Consider the following 15,411-nt stretch of genomic DNA (forward strand, 5'->3'; position numbering starts at 1 on the left):
GCTGGAGACAGATATGCAGAGTCAGTATCCCAAGCTGTTAATGTAAATTTCGAGGACAGCATTTCTATAAGGAGGGGATAGTTGTAATGCCTCGAAATCCCTAATGCGGTTTAATGGCTGGATTAGTAGGCTGGGAGGGTCATAATTGTTTAATTATGCCATTAAATGATTATATGCATGATTATGTGAATTATATTATAATATGATGTTAAATGCATGCATGTGGGTCCACATTTCTTTACAGGGGTGTTTTGGTAATTTGGCCCATTGAGGGCGTAATTGTATATTTTTATGCATGTTGGTGACATATTGTTAAGACCACATTATAATGTGGATTTGTTCAAGCCATTCGGCATGAGACGATTTTGAGTGCAAATTAGCGGTTTAGTCATACCAGGTTTAAGTTCGGGGCTCGGGGTGATTTTAATGATTAGAGTGTTGCTAAGAATTAAAGGGTAACGGGATATGAATTATTGGTGTTTGAGTATTTTGAGAATAGCGGAAATTGGAGAGCGTTAATTATGATTAGCGAAATAGGTAGGAAATGTTGAATTTGCCCTTGGGAGCCTTTAGAAACCTTTATTTGACCTAGGGGTATTTTGGTCTTTTCACCCCTAGGATAGTATTAAGCCATGAAGGTTGTAGAAACCTGAAGAAAAATAGAGTATCAAAGTTAGTTTTCGTGCACCATTTCTCTTCATTTTCTTCTTGGAGTTTTGAGCTTAAGTTGAGGAATCAAGCTTGGGAAATAAGTCTTGAGGGCTTGGGAGTGTATTCCACCATTGAAGAGCATCATAACCTGAGCTTAAGGTAAATTTCTATCCATTAAATCTCTGGTTTGCTCTGTTTTTGTCTTGGTTTTCAGTTGGGATTTCTAGGTTGGTTGATTGGTTTTGTTGGGAGTGTTTGGCTAGGGTTCTTGTGGTTGTGATGCTTAGGGCTTGTGGGGATGGTTTTTGGATTCATTTGGCACCAAAAATGAGGTTCAGAAGCATTGGAATCGAGTTGGAAAGGAAGGAGTCGAAGGAAGAAGATTCAGGGGCTGATCAGGCTGGGTGTAGTGCTACAGCACTACCCAGGGGAGGCTTGGGCGGTTTTTGGTTCTGAGATTAACGCTGGGGTGCTAGTGAGTAGCGCTGGGGCGCTAGTGAGTAGCGCTGTAGCGCTACTCTGTTCCTTCAGAATCCTATTTTAAGTGTTTTGAAGGGTTTTTGGCTCGGGGTTTCAATCCTTAAGGCCCTGGATCAAATCTACTCACAATGTGGGTACGTTTCGGGGTCCCGAGAGTGGGGTTAGGTCAAGACCCTTTCATTGTCGATTTTCATTAATGAAGGTTATAATTGGTTATGATTAGGTAATCGCTAAGGAATCAAAAGGTCGATCATTCTCAAGGGTCGTTCCTTTATTCATTCTCGCTCGAACCAGAGGTAAGAAAACTGCACCCCATATGTGACATGCATGGTTATTCATGAGGCATGTTGAATGTTTAAATGTTGACATGGATTGAATATTGAATGCTTAGAAAATCTTGCTCACTTTTGTATGGCACTGACTGAATAGTCAGAATTGGCAAAGGTGTTAGTATCAACTGTGAAGCTATGACTCATTAGTCAAGTTCGGCAGTGGTCCTGGGCACTGATCACACAGTGTTGACTCATAAGTCAGGAACGGCCTTACCATGTTCAACGCAATGCCAAGATTAGATCTAATCGACATCTGCATTAAATGACTCAGAAGAGCATTAATGCCGGACCGACCTCAAGTTCGATGAATACTATAAGCGCTTGTCTAGCCAAAGGCTAGTTACTTAGAGCCACAATGACTATTTAGTCACATGGATGTGGGTGCCAAGCCCCATGTGACTTACCCATCAGTCACCCATCTGTTTAAGCTAGTGACTTACCCATCAGTCACTCATCTGTTTAAGCTAGTGACTTGCTCATCAGTCACTCATTATGGTTTACTAGAACCTCAAGTGTTAAATCACTCATTTGATTAAGAGCTATAAGCTCCTTCATGGTCAATGTAACCACAAAGTGATATTCACTCATCTGTTCAGAGCTATAAGCTCTGTATGATTATCATGATCATCATTTGATATTATATGCGTGCATTATTGTGTTTTCTTGCTGGGTTTTGGCTCATGGGTGCTATGTGGTGCAGGTAAAAGGAAAGAAAAGCTCACCCAGCCTTGAGTGGAGAGCTTAGGTGGTGCTGTGTACATATGCGGTCGCTTGACCACCACGGCCAAGGAGTTCTCAGAGGAACTAGGGGGTTTACCCTATTTTTGCCGCTTAGGTCGGCGACTTGTAAATTTAAACAGTAATGGCTATTTTGAGTTGTAAATAACTTGTAAACGTTTTGATGGGCCCATGAACAGTTTTATGTTTTAAATAAAATATATCTTTTCCTTTTGATTGGTTTTCCACCTTAACCTATTAATAACACCTAGAAGCACGTTTTTAACCAAAGAACTCGGATAGCGAGTTAAATTCACGTTTCAACATTCACCGTAACGGTCTTGGGGTAACCAGGGCGTTACATTAATTATAAACATTGTAATAGCTTATCTATTAGTCATATATTATTTATAAGGACCATCTTAATATATAGCTAAACTCTTTGTAATGTTCACTTATTGAGTTATAAATAAATGAACCTGAAATCCAGAAGAACTTAAGTGGACGAAAGCATTATTGAACGAATCACTCTAATTCTAGAGTTTTTACATTTTTTGCTATTTACTTAAATCTGTGATGTTTTGCTCAAGTACTTGCAGTTTCAAACTCGAGTCCTCACAATTTTTTTTTTTGTTATCAAATTCCTCTAGCAACAAATTATATATTTAGGGGAATTGACAGAGTTGTACCTACTCTAACAGAGTTGTTAGATGCTGACAGGGTATACGAATGATTTATTTTGATTGGTCCACCTTATAATTTTTTTAAAAAAATTTAAATTGAGTTTAAAATAAAAAAAAACTAATTAAAAAACATTTATAATTTAAAAAATAACAAAAAATATTTGAATCAATTAAAAAAAATTAAATCTCCCTTCTCTCATCCACACTCTCTCCCTGATCTGTATATCTCTCTCTCCCTTGCTATCTTCTTCATCACCACCGACGCCGCCAAAGCCACCATAGAAGCGCCTACCCCTCCCATCGCCTGTGATGAAGACCTCTGCGAGCCTAGGACCCCAGCCGAAAGCCCCTACCCCTCCCATCACCGGTGACGAAGACATTTGAGCCGAGATCTGCACAGGCAGGGAGTGGACTTTGGGGATGACAACCAATCTAAGATATGCTCCTTCTCTTTTTCGGATTTGTGCAGGGGCACATCTACTCCGCTGCCTGAGGAGTAAGAAGAAGGAGTCGAGGAGGAGGGAGAGTCGCCATTGTTATCGAGCAAGAAGGAAGAAGAAGAAATATCAAGATAGATGAGGGAGAAAAGAAAAAAAGAGAAAAAATATTTGTTTTTAAAAATAAAATTCTGCTCTCACTAATAATTTTTATATAAATTTATATTTTTTATTAATTAATATATATTTTTATTAATTTTTTATTTTAAATAACTTTTTATAAAAAATTATAATGTAGACCGATGAGGAGGTGATATGTGTTCACTTTGTCGGTATCTAACAATTCTATTAGAGTGGGTACCAACGATACCGACATGAGTAGACACTGAGTACTTTTACCATAAGAAAATGATTGGTTACTAATCCAAAAATATTGGATACTTTTGCTCTTAATTTTTTATATAAATGTATAATTAAAGAGACAACAACTACTGCAGGTCGCTATATCATTAGTATAAAAAATAGCAATCCGGCTGAGCTGCCGGGAACAGTTTAAGAGTCATAATATGATTCGTGTACAGATTATTTTGACTGCACAGATCATACTTATAGAATATATGATTAATTATGTATGTGCAAGTCAACTTTGCTCAATCATTAATTGTAACCAATTGCTACTTCATTTACAATTTGAGAAAACTTCTTCGTGTAGTATATAATGTTTAGTAATTAACAAATAATGGTCATTTAAAAAGAAAAATTGTTTGTTGGCTGCAATTTCAGCATAAGATAATCACACACACATAGAAAGTCATATCAGTTTAGTTGGCAATATAATTTTGATCATTAATATTATATTTGCAGCAGAGAGATTAATTATATTATAAGTGAAGACTACGTTTCTAGCTATAATATTTGCCTATATATACCAGCACTCGAATTCATTCATTCATTCACACCAATAAGTACTATCATTGCTCATAAATACAAAGATATTTCTAACAATGATGAAGATCAACGTTCTTATATTGGTGTTTGTTGTTCTAATTAGTCTCTTGGTGGGCTCTGAAGGAGGGCAACTCACAAACAATTTCTACAAGCATAGCTGTGAAGAAGCTGAGACCATTGTGAAGAAGGCCACCGAGAAACATGTGGCCAATAACCCTGCTGTGCCTGCACGCTTGCTCAGAATGCATTTCCACGATTGTTTTGTTAGAGTAAGCAATCGTCTCTTGTGTTTTGTTAAATAACAATTCAGACCAATGTTTTAGTACCTTAGACTCGATTTTAGTCAAAATATTTTTAAATATAACATTTCATTCTCAGATTACATTTTCTGTTTCTTTGAACCCATTGTATCGCCAATGACCCATGATATGATCTTATAATTGAAAATATTTTGACTAAAATCAAATTTGTAAAACAAAGTATCTAAATTGTCATTTAACAATACATATAAGCCGATCACGATTCGGAAACACACACAAATGCCAAAATAGTATTTTTTTTCTTAAATATACGAGTATTAATATATCATCATTAATATTATTTCAGGGATGTGATGGTTCGATTCTGTTGAACTCAACAAAGAAAAATGCTGAAAAAGATGCAGCTCCAAACCGAAGTTTGTTGGGTTTTGATGTAATAGATGATATCAAAGCACAAGTTGAGAAGAAATGTCCCGGAGTCGTTTCATGCGCTGATATTCTCGCTTTGGCAGCAAGGGACTCTGTTTCCTACGCAGTAAGTGATTAGAACTAAAAAATATATGAGAATTAGTAAGGAGTACCATTGGTGTCCAACAATACAATTAGGTGAATTAGGTGACATATCGTTATTGTTGCAATATAATATCAGGTTCTACTTATTTGAATGAATATCGCTAACCAAACATAAAACATCACCTCATGTAGTATTGAACATCTTAAAGTGTCAAATAACAATACTAAAAAAATATATAACAAAATTTAGCAATGTGTATATATATTTAGAGTCTTAATAATATCTTAATATGTATGTTCAGTTTAAGAAATCCATGTGGGAAGTGCCTACGGGTAGAAGAGATGGGAAAGTATCAAGAATGAGCGAAGTACAACAAAACATTCCAGCACCCTTCTTCAACTTCACCCAACTCAAGCAAAGCTTTGCCACCAAAGGCCTTTCTGTGCACGACCTTGTCGTATTATCAGGTACTAAATACACATATATATTAAAGCTTTGTTTGGCTATATATATATAAATATGATTATTTGGCATTGTCCAACATTATATGAAGACAGCAAGTCATATTCCATAATATTAATTAAATTTGAATATGTGAGATCTGATATTGAATTGCACCAATAGTGATACGCCACCTCATTGTGGTCATGAACATCACTGATGTCCCTTAGCAATTCTCTTAGAGGGTGTTTATTTTGAGTAGTTTAGTTGGCTTGAAAAGTGTAGATGAAGTTAGGATAGACTTAATATTAAACTCGTATGTACAAAATGGTTCACATTACTCTTAAAATACATGTGAGACTCATACAAATTATTAACTTTACTTTATCTGATATCAAACACCCCCTTATATATTAGAGTGTTGCTATTTGGTGCCCAACACCACATAATTGATTATCGATGTCTCATAATACTTATAAAATTCAAACAAGGAGACTCGATATTAAATTACTGCAATAAATAACAATATGACACCTACCTAACTGTAGTTAGCAATTCTGTATATATTAGGGACCACTTATTACTAATTATTGTTACAAATTGATGCTTATAATTGTCATTATTTATGGGCTTATTGGAAAAGCATGCAATGCAAAGAAGAAGAAGAAATTAACAATGAAAAACATGATAAAACGACAGCTGTAGTTGCTGAACTTTAGTAATAATTAATAGCCTAACATAATATTTATATATATATATTTATAGGAGGACACACAATCGGAGTGGGACACTGCACTGCGTTCAACAACAGACTATACAACTTCACCGGAAAAGGAGACCAGGACCCTTCACTGGACAAAACCTATGCCAAACTCTTGAAGACCAGATGCCCTCCAAACGACCAAAACACAACTGTCCCAATGGACCCCAGCAGTGCTCTCACCTTCGACAGCAGCTACTACGGCGTCGTGCTCGAGCACAAGGGCCTTTTCACCTCAGACGCCGCACTTCTCACGAACAAGGTTGCCCGTGACACCGTCCAGGAGTTGGTTTATCAAAATGATCTCTTCGCTGAATTCGCACTGTCCATGAAGAAGATGGGAGCCGTTGAGGTCCTCACCGGCACGGCTGGTGAGATCAGGAACAAGTGTTGGGCTGTCAATTCTTAGAACAATAATATAAATATATGTATGAACATGGAAGTCTCAAGTATCTGAAATATTTGAGTGTGTGCATGTTTGTTCTTCTTTTATTATCTTTCGATCGAATAAACAAACTGTACTGTATTTATGGCTTTTGATTGATATTGTGATAATTGTGAATTTCATGAGTAGAAATTTTCTTTTCCCAAATTAAGCGTCTTTCTTTAGTTTCCTCACTTAAAATTCTATAAATTATGTGTGGAATAATTATGAATTTAAATAAATAGCTTATTAATTACTTGTATGTTAAAGAGAGACATATATACTCACCTAATTAAACACATTACTAGTTAATTTAATTAACTGTGCTCGTTAAATTGTTCATTAAAATTTAATGTTGTTGTATTAGTGTATGTTGATGGAGGTTTTAGGGCTGGTGCTTTACTGGCTTTTAGCTTTAGCTTTTGCTTTTAAAAAAAAATATATTTCTACCAAAAGTTATTGGACTGTACCGCATATGCAGTTTGAGCAATTTTTCAAACCGTAACCCACACCGCATAAACCGCATTGTAAAAATGCGGTGCAGTGTGATGCAATGCCACTACACCAAAAATCACTTTCAATAACACATGATTATAATACTATTGAAAAAGTATTACATTTTCTTAGCATCAAAAGCGGTAAAGGCGCGAAGGTTAAAATGAAATAATGTCCAAACATTTTATTTAGCGAAATACAATGTATCCCGCTTCTTCTCTCACCAGAAAAAATGAGCTGTAACGCCCTGGTTACCCCAGAACAGTTACGGTGAACCAGAAATTTGACCCGTTACCCGAGTCCTTTGGTTAAAAGCGTGTTCTAAATGTGATTAACAGGTTAAGGTGAAAAACCAACAAAAGGAAAGGATATATTTCATTACAAACTGCTCTGCAGAGCTAATCAAAACATTTACAAGTTGTTCTCAATACAAAATGATCATTACTGTTTCAAATTTACAATCCCGCCGACCTAAGCGGCAAAAATAGGGTAAACCCCCTAGTAACTCTGAGAACGCCTTGGCCGTGGTGGTCAAGCGGTCGCATATGTACACAACATCACCTAAGCTCTCCACTCAAGGCTGAGTGAGCTTTTCTTTCCCTTTACCTGCACCACATAGCACCCATGAGCCAAGGCCTAACAAGAAAACACAACATCACATGATATAATATCAATAATTATCATAATAATCATTAAATACTATCAGTCCTAAACAGATAGGTGACAGTCGCAAAAGTCATTGAAATGGGTACAGCCCCCTCTAGCCACGTGACGATAGGGTCACCAGGGCTTAACAGATTAGTGAACCTTTCATAAGTTTGAACAGGATAGGTGTATGGTGACTAGTCACCAACATAACCCTCCTCATGACTTAAAGTCATAACCTTGGAACAGCGTTCCCTAGCCATGTGACAAGTAGTCACCGGGGCCATATGCCCTGGCTCTAAATAACTAGTCTTAGACTAGACAAGCACTTATAAGTTCATCGACCGTAGGGTTGCTCCAACGTTAATGCCTTGGAGCCATTCAACGCTGATATCGATTAGATCTAATCTTCATTTGGCTCGGCGTTCATGACGCTATGTCATTTCTGACTCTTTAGGTCAGTGTCCCTGACTAGTCAATACACATACAAGTATTCAACATTTGCTAGCATTCAATAGGCAATCCATGTCCACATTTATCAATCAACATGCCTCAATAATAATCACGCATGTCATATATACACAGGGTACAGTTTTCTTACCTCAGATTCGAGCTAGAAAGATTAAAAGAATGACCCGTGAGAACGATCAACCTTTAGTCCTTTAGCGGTCACCTAATCATAACCAAACACGGAACATCATTAACAATAATGATCAATATAGGTTTTCAAACCAACATCTAGCCTTCGAGAGATCAATCCAAACTAATCCAAGTAGTAGGAACACTCCCGAGGCCTATAGCTAAGTTCCCGGGGTCAAAACGAACAAATGGGGTGAAAACAGGGCAAGGGCTGCGACCCTAGCACCTTGGGCCGAGGCCCCCAAAAATTCCAGAGGCGAGCGCCGCGGCACCCAACACCAAGGGCCGCGGCGCCCAGCCAAGACAGAACCCCCTCATCTTCCTCATCAAGCCAGGGCCGCGGCCCCCGACCCTAGGCCATTCCCAAACGTGTTTTCAACTTCTCCAAGCTTCCAAAATTATACCTAACCATCCCCAATCATCAAAACAAAGTTCCCAAGCTTCCCAAAACTCCAAAACTCTCAAAACCCAAGGTTCAAACCCACTAAAAACTCAACAATTCACAAAGTCCAATTCAAAGCTTAGAAACTATAAAAACTCAAAACTTTAAACTTAGATTACCTTTGATTGAGTTGTTTTTTGTCAAATCCTTCAGTTAAGAAGCTTCTAATCTTTCCTAGGATCGCTATGCCTCGATCCTCGCTTCATTTCGACTCCTAGAACTCGAGATTTCTTCAAAAATGCTCAAACGGTAAAACGGACTGTCAAAAGGGAGAGCGAGAGGTTTTCTAATCGTACGTTCTATCTGACAGCTACTTCAAGCTTAAGTAACCTCAAATAAAACCTAATGCTCGGGGTCTCAAAAATACCCCCGGGGACATTATAGTCAAAACCTCTGAAATTTCACCCTGATCTCAAATATTCTCAATCTATCATCAAATAAACATTCCTATTACCTCAAAATTGACCCCATTATGACAAAACCGCTAATCCACTCTATATGACTGTCTCATGCCGAATAGCTCGAATATATCTCCATAATAATGGAATCTCATTTATAAATCACATTATGCACCCAAATATACAATTATACCCTAAACGGGCCAAATTACCAAACTAGTTCAATTAACAAAAATGTGGATCCACATGCATGAATATAACATCATATCATAATATAATTTACATAAACATGCATATTATCAATTAATGGCATAATTAAACAAGTATGGCCCTCCCGGCCTACTAATCCCGCCATTAAACCATATCAGAGAATTCGGGGCATTACATGAGCCCTGATTATTGATTAGCGAGTTTTATACTTGTTTTAGTGTGTCTACTTAGGAAGTATTTTAGAGGTTTAGGGTTGTTTTGTTCTATTTACGCTTGTTTTGTGTTGTTTTTGTTTATTTTTAGGTTTTGAAGGATCGGGATGATTTAGAATGAAAAAGATGCCAAAAAGCACAAAAATTCGCAAAGCTGTCAAAAATGCTTTTTCTGAGAGAGTAGAGCGACCTCGCTACTGTAGAGCGTGATCGCTCTAGGTTGCTGGAAATTGAAATTCAGCAGATTTTTAAATGAAGGGCATTTTGGTTAATTCAAGGGGGGATAATTTAGGGTTACGATTTCTAATGCGATTGGGACAGGAGAAAAACGTGAATTAGAGGCAGGAGACATAAACAAGTGGAGAAAAGAAGAAGAAGAAGCTTGGAGCAAGCGTGGGCGATCTGTGACAATTCCCAATCTAGTTTCATTCTCTTTTTCTTTAATTTTCTATGTTATTGTTTATGTTTAGTTTGATTATGGATATGAATACTGAGATTATGAGCTAAACTCCTATTTAGGGATTTGATGGATATTGACTGAGATTATTCCATGGATTAAAGCTATTTGATTATTCCTTCTTCCTTGTTTATGTGATTTGTTCATTTTTGTGCTCAATACATGTTTGAGATTGATCACCTTAAGCATGATTCATGATCCTAATATGAAATCTGAAAAGTGAATATTAGGAATGCTCTAAATGAATAAACATAGTGTTTGATGTGAAATGAAAGTATTCGCATAGCTTATGTGACTTTTATATTATTGCTTAATGCGAATTGTTTGTTGTACTATCTCAAAGATGCAATAGTTGACAATGCAATTTAGTACCTACATGATCTGAAAAGATTTTAGGTGATTTTATAATCTACCATCTCATTGGAGGAAGAAGAATAGTTAACTAGTATTATCAATTGGGTAATCAAAGCAATTGAAATCATATTCCTAATTTCACATCCATTGTTAAACCCTTTTTATTTGTTGTGTTTTCTACATTATAATTTCAAAAACCAATTTTTATTGTTGCCAAATAGAAATATAAATCCAATTTGGTTAGTACTTAGCTGCAATTCCCTTGGGTTCGACCTCACCTGTGTGAGTTACTACTTGTATGATACGTGCACTTGCGTGTAATAAAAATATCGCAACAAGTTTTTGGCACCGTTGCTAGGGAATTGTTTAGTTGATATTACGTTAATTGGATTAAATTCTAATTTGGTTTTCTTTTCACTTTTTGCTAACTTGTTTGTGTCCAATTCTTCTTGTCTCATCTCAGGTACCATTGGTTTATGCGACGTCAAGGACCAGCTGCAAGAGTGCCTGTTGATCCTGAGATAGAGAAGACTTGCCGGCAGAACAGAAGAAACAAAAGGTTGGAAAGAGTAGTACAAAGGATTGAGCAAGAGGAAGTTATGGCCAACAACGGTAATAATGGGGGTGCCGTAGAAGACCTGGCTAATGGTCAGAATCCACCCGACCGTAGTTTGAGGGACTATGTGTTGCCAACAATGACAGGGGTCTAGTCTTGTATAAGACCACCTGTCATAGATGCAAACAATTTTGAGATAAAGCCATCCATACTTCAGATGGTTCAATCCACAGTCCAGTTTGGGGGACTACCCACTGAAGACCCAAACATGCATCTCTCTAACTTCATGGAGCTCTGTCAGACATTTAAGATGAATGGAGTTAGTGATGATGCTATCAGACTTAGATTGTTCCCATTTTCTCTGAGAGAGCGAGCTAAGAGTTGGTTGGTATCTCAGCCACCTAACTCAATCAATACATGGAATGATCTAGCACTGAAGTTCCTCTCCAAGTTCTTCCCTCCAGCTAAAGCAGCTAAGTTGAGATGAGAGATTAATAATTTTCATCAGTTGGATAATGAGGCCCTTTATGAAGCTTAGGAGAGATTCAAAGATTTGATAAGAAAGTGCCCGCATCACGGAATAGAGAAATGGATGCTAGTCCATAATTTTTATAATGGGTTGTGTGGTACTACTCGCACACTCATTGATGCAGCAGCTGGTGGTGCGATTATGAGAAAGAGCGCCAATGAGGCATATGACTTGTTGGAGGAAATGGCCATGAATAATCAGCAATGGTCAAGTGAAAGAAGCTCTTCAAGGAAAGTGGCCGGTCTGTATGAAGTGGATGCAATTTCGAAGTTGACTGCTCAAGTTGAGGTCTTGACTAAGCAATTGCAAGGCAATATAATAACAGCTCCAGTGCAACAGGCCCAGACTTTGTGTGAAGTATGTGGGGGCCCTCATGCCTATGAACAGTGTCAGTATGCTAATGTAAACAACATGCCCATGGAGCAAGCTCAAGCTATTGGGAATTTTCCTCGACAGAGCAACAACAACCCTTATTCCAATTCCTTCAACCAAGGGTGGAGGAATCATCCCAATTTTTCTTGGAAGAATGATCAGCAAGGTCAATCTTCAAACCAACAACAGTCATCCCAACAACAGCCACAGGGGTTCTTTCAGCCGAGATTTAGGCCGCAGCAACAACCTCAACCGCCTACTCATCATCAACAACAACAAAATTTTGGTGGAAATTCTAATGCTCAGTCAGATGTGCTAAACCAATTCATGGCTGAAACTAGGTCTTCTATTAGAAACCTAGAGACCCAAATGGGACAATTGGCTACTCTCATGGCTAATCGTGCCCAAGGTAACTTGCCTAGCACCACTGAAGTTAATCCGAAGGAGAATTGCAAGGCAATCACGTTAAGAAGTGGGAAGAATTATGAGGGACCAAGTGAGAAGCAGTCAGTTGAAGAAGTGGGTCAGGATCAACAGGCACAGGCACAAAAGGAAAAGAAGCACAGTGAGAAGAAGGCTACTGAAGGCATACCAACAAAAAAAGCTTCGCCACCAATTAGTATTGAGCATGACATAAAGACTCCCTACCCCCAAAGGCTCCGTAAGAACAACATGGACAAGCAGTTTACTAAATTCTTGGAAGTATTAAAGAAACTGCATATCAACATTCCATTTGCGGAGGCCTTAGAGAAAATGCCGAGCTATGTCAAGTTCATGAAGGACATCTTGTCCAAGAAGAGGAAGATGGAGGACTTTGAAATTGTGGCATTTACAGAAGAGTGTAGGGCTATACTGCAAAAGAAGCTCCCTCCTAAACTGAGAGATCCTGGGAGTTTCAAAATACCGTGCACTATTGGGAGAATTGAGGGAATAAATGCTCTTTGTGATTTGGGGGCTAGTATCAACCTGATGCCATTGTCAGTTTTCAAGAGATTGCAACTTGGAGAAGCCAAGCCCACAACTGTAACTTTGCAACTAGCTGACCGTTCGTTGGCACATCCAAGAGGGGTAATTGAAGATGTCCTTGTCAAAGTAGACAAGTTTATTTTTCCTGTCGATTTCATAGTTCTTGACATGGAAGAGGATAGCAATGTTCCCATCATCCTTGGGAGTCCCTTCTTGGCAACAGGCCAAGCACTTATAGATGTTCAGATTGGTGAGTTGAAGTTGAGAGTGCAAGGGGAAGAAGTTGTATTCAATGTGCTCAAGGCCATGACTTATCCTGGAGCTAGTGATAATTGATTTTCGGTTGATGTAATGGGTAACTTAGTAGAAGAGAGAAAAATGATAAATGAACCTCTTGAGTTGAGTTTGGTTGAAGATGAGGTTAGTGATCAAGATGGAAAGGAAGCTATGGAGTACGCAAAATGGCTTAATTCTTATGGGCCATTGAAGAGGAAATACTTTGAAGAGCTTGGGGCAGTGCCAAAAAGGTCATTGCCCTCAGTTGAGAAGCCCCCGGAATTAGAACTGAAGGTGTTTCCTAACCCTCTGAGGTATGAGTTTTTGGGTGAAAGCAAGACACTTCCAGTTATAGTTTCAGCTTCACTTTCTGATGTGGAGATTGAAAAATTGTTGAGAATTTTGAGAGAGTACATGAAGGCCATTGGGTGGACTTTGGCAGACATCAAGGGGATCAGCCCCTCTACTGTTATGCACCGGATTTTAATGGAGGACGGAGTCAAACCAACAATAGATGCCCAAAGAAGACTTAATCCGCCAATGAAGTTGTGAGAAAGGAAGTGGTGAAGTGGTTAGATGCAGAGGTGGCTTACCCAATTTTTGACAGTAAGTGGGTGAGTCCGATTCAGGTAGTACCTAAAAAGGGGGGAATGACGGTAGTAAAGAATGAAAAGAACGAGTTAATTCCAACAAGAATTGTTACTTGTTGGAGAATATGCATTGACTACCGCAAGCTCAATAAGGCAACAAGGAAAGACCATTTTCCCCTTCCATTCATTGATCAGATGTTAGACAGATTGGCGGGTCAGGAGTATTATTGTTTTTTGGATGGTTACTCCAGGTATCATCAAATAGTCATTGCACCAGAGGACCAAGAGAAAACGACATTTACATGTCCTTATGGCACATTTGCTTTCTGAAGAATGCCATTCGGGCTATGTAACGCACCAGCAACTTTCCAACGGTGTATGATGGCTATTTTTTCTGACTTGGTTGAGAATTGTATAGAAATTTTCATGGATGACTTCTCAGTGTTTGGCTCGTCGTTTGACCAATGTTTGAGGAACTTAGAACTGGTATTGATTCGATGTGAAGAATCCTATTTGGTGCTTAATTGGGAGAAGTGTCATTTCATAGTTAGAGAAGGGATTGTTTTGGGACACAAGATCTCACAGGAAGGCATTGAGGTAGACAAAGCCAAGGTGTCTACTATTGAGAATTTGCCCCCTCCAGCTTCGATAAAAGGGATTCGTAGCTTTTTGGGTCATGCCAATTTCGACAGACGGTTTATAAAGGATTTCTCAAAGATCTCCAAGCCATTGTCTAATTTGCTTGCTAATGGAGTTCCCTTTGAGTTTGGAAAGGAGTGTATGGAGGCTTTTCAAACTCTTGAGGAAAAATTGATTTCGGCACCTATGGTCATTGCACCGAATTGGGAGCTTTCGCTCGAGTTGATGTGTGATGCAAGTGACTATGTTGTCGGGGCCGTGTTGGGTCAACGAGTTGACAAGGTTTTTCGCACCATCTACTATGCTAGTTAGACCTTGAATGATGCTCAGTTGAACTATGCTACTACTGAAAAGGAGATGTTGGCCATAGTCTTCGCTTGTGACAAGTTCAGGCCATATTTAATTGGGAATAAGGTTATTGTGTACACAGACCATTCGGCGATCAAATACCTTATGACCAAGAAGGATGCCAAGCCAAGACTAATTCGATGGGTCCTTCTCCTCCAAGAGTTTGAGTTAGAAATCAGAGACAAGAAGGGTACCGAGAACCTAGTAGCAGATCATTTGTCAAGACTGGAGTTAGAAGAGAGTCAGAGTATGAAGGAAGTCCAGATAAATGATAAGTTCCCTGATGAGCAGTTGTTTACTTTAAAGGAAAGTTTGATGGTTCCATGGTTTGCTGATTATGTCAACTTTCTAGCTGCAAACATCACACCTCCTGACATGAGAAGACAACAATTGAAAAAATTCTTTTCTGAGGTAAAGCACTATTATTGGGAAGAGCCAATCCTCTACAAGCACTGCGCCGATCAGATAATCAGAAGATGTGTGCCTGAAGAGGAGATGTACTCTATCCTGAATCATTGTCATAGTTTGCAGTGTGGAGGTCACTTTGGTGGGACAAGGACTGCTGCAAAGGTTCTACAAAGTGGTTTCTTCTAGCCAACTCTCTTTAAGGATGCTCATGAGTTTGTCAAGGCATGT

At 38.5% G+C, this 15,411-nt stretch overlaps 2 protein-coding genes and 1 non-coding gene across 3 annotated transcripts; 2 read left to right on the plus strand and 1 right to left on the minus strand.

Moving 5' to 3' along the window:
• Window positions 1-4,304: 4,304 nt before the first annotated feature.
• On the plus strand, window positions 4,305-6,632 carry LOC133829511 (peroxidase 3-like). The gene is made up of 4 exons (XM_062259222.1): window positions 4,305-4,517; window positions 4,855-5,043; window positions 5,324-5,489; window positions 6,229-6,632. The coding sequence occupies exons 1-4, from the start codon at window positions 4,305-4,307 to the stop codon at window positions 6,630-6,632; spliced, it is 972 nt and encodes a 323-aa protein (XP_062115206.1).
• A 4,898-nt stretch (window positions 6,633-11,530) lies between these two features.
• Window positions 11,531-11,637, minus strand: LOC133833512 (small nucleolar RNA R71). The gene has a single exon (XR_009892889.1). It is a non-coding gene; the product is annotated as a small nucleolar RNA R71 (small nucleolar RNA).
• An 88-nt stretch (window positions 11,638-11,725) lies between these two features.
• LOC133833134 (uncharacterized) lies at window positions 11,726-13,258 on the plus strand. Its single transcript, XM_062263390.1, has one exon. The coding sequence runs from the start codon at window positions 11,726-11,728 to the stop codon at window positions 13,256-13,258; it is 1,533 nt and encodes a 510-aa protein (XP_062119374.1).
• The last annotated feature ends 2,153 nt before the right edge of the window (window positions 13,259-15,411 follow it).

This window comes from Humulus lupulus, chromosome 4 (assembly GCF_963169125.1).
Source record: "Humulus lupulus chromosome 4, drHumLupu1.1, whole genome shotgun sequence".
NCBI lineage: Eukaryota > Viridiplantae > Streptophyta > Magnoliopsida > Rosales > Cannabaceae > Humulus > Humulus lupulus.

What these genes read in the sequence shown, in the direction of transcription:
- LOC133829511 (XM_062259222.1), top strand. Translation starts at nt 4,305, where the DNA reads ATGATGAAGATCAACGTTCTTATATTGGTGTTTGTTGTTCTAATTAGT. An exon ending in TCCACGATTGTTTTGTTAGA is followed by an intron (nt 4,518 to 4,854) that starts GTAAGCAATCGT and finishes ATATTATTTCAG; the next exon opens with GGATGTGATGGTTCGATTCT. An exon ending in CGACCTTGTCGTATTATCAG is followed by an intron (nt 5,490 to 6,228) that starts GTACTAAATACA and finishes ATATATTTATAG; the next exon opens with GAGGACACACAATCGGAGTG.
- LOC133833134 (XM_062263390.1), top strand. Translation starts at nt 11,726, where the DNA reads ATGAGAAAGAGCGCCAATGAGGCATATGACTTGTTGGAGGAAATGGCC.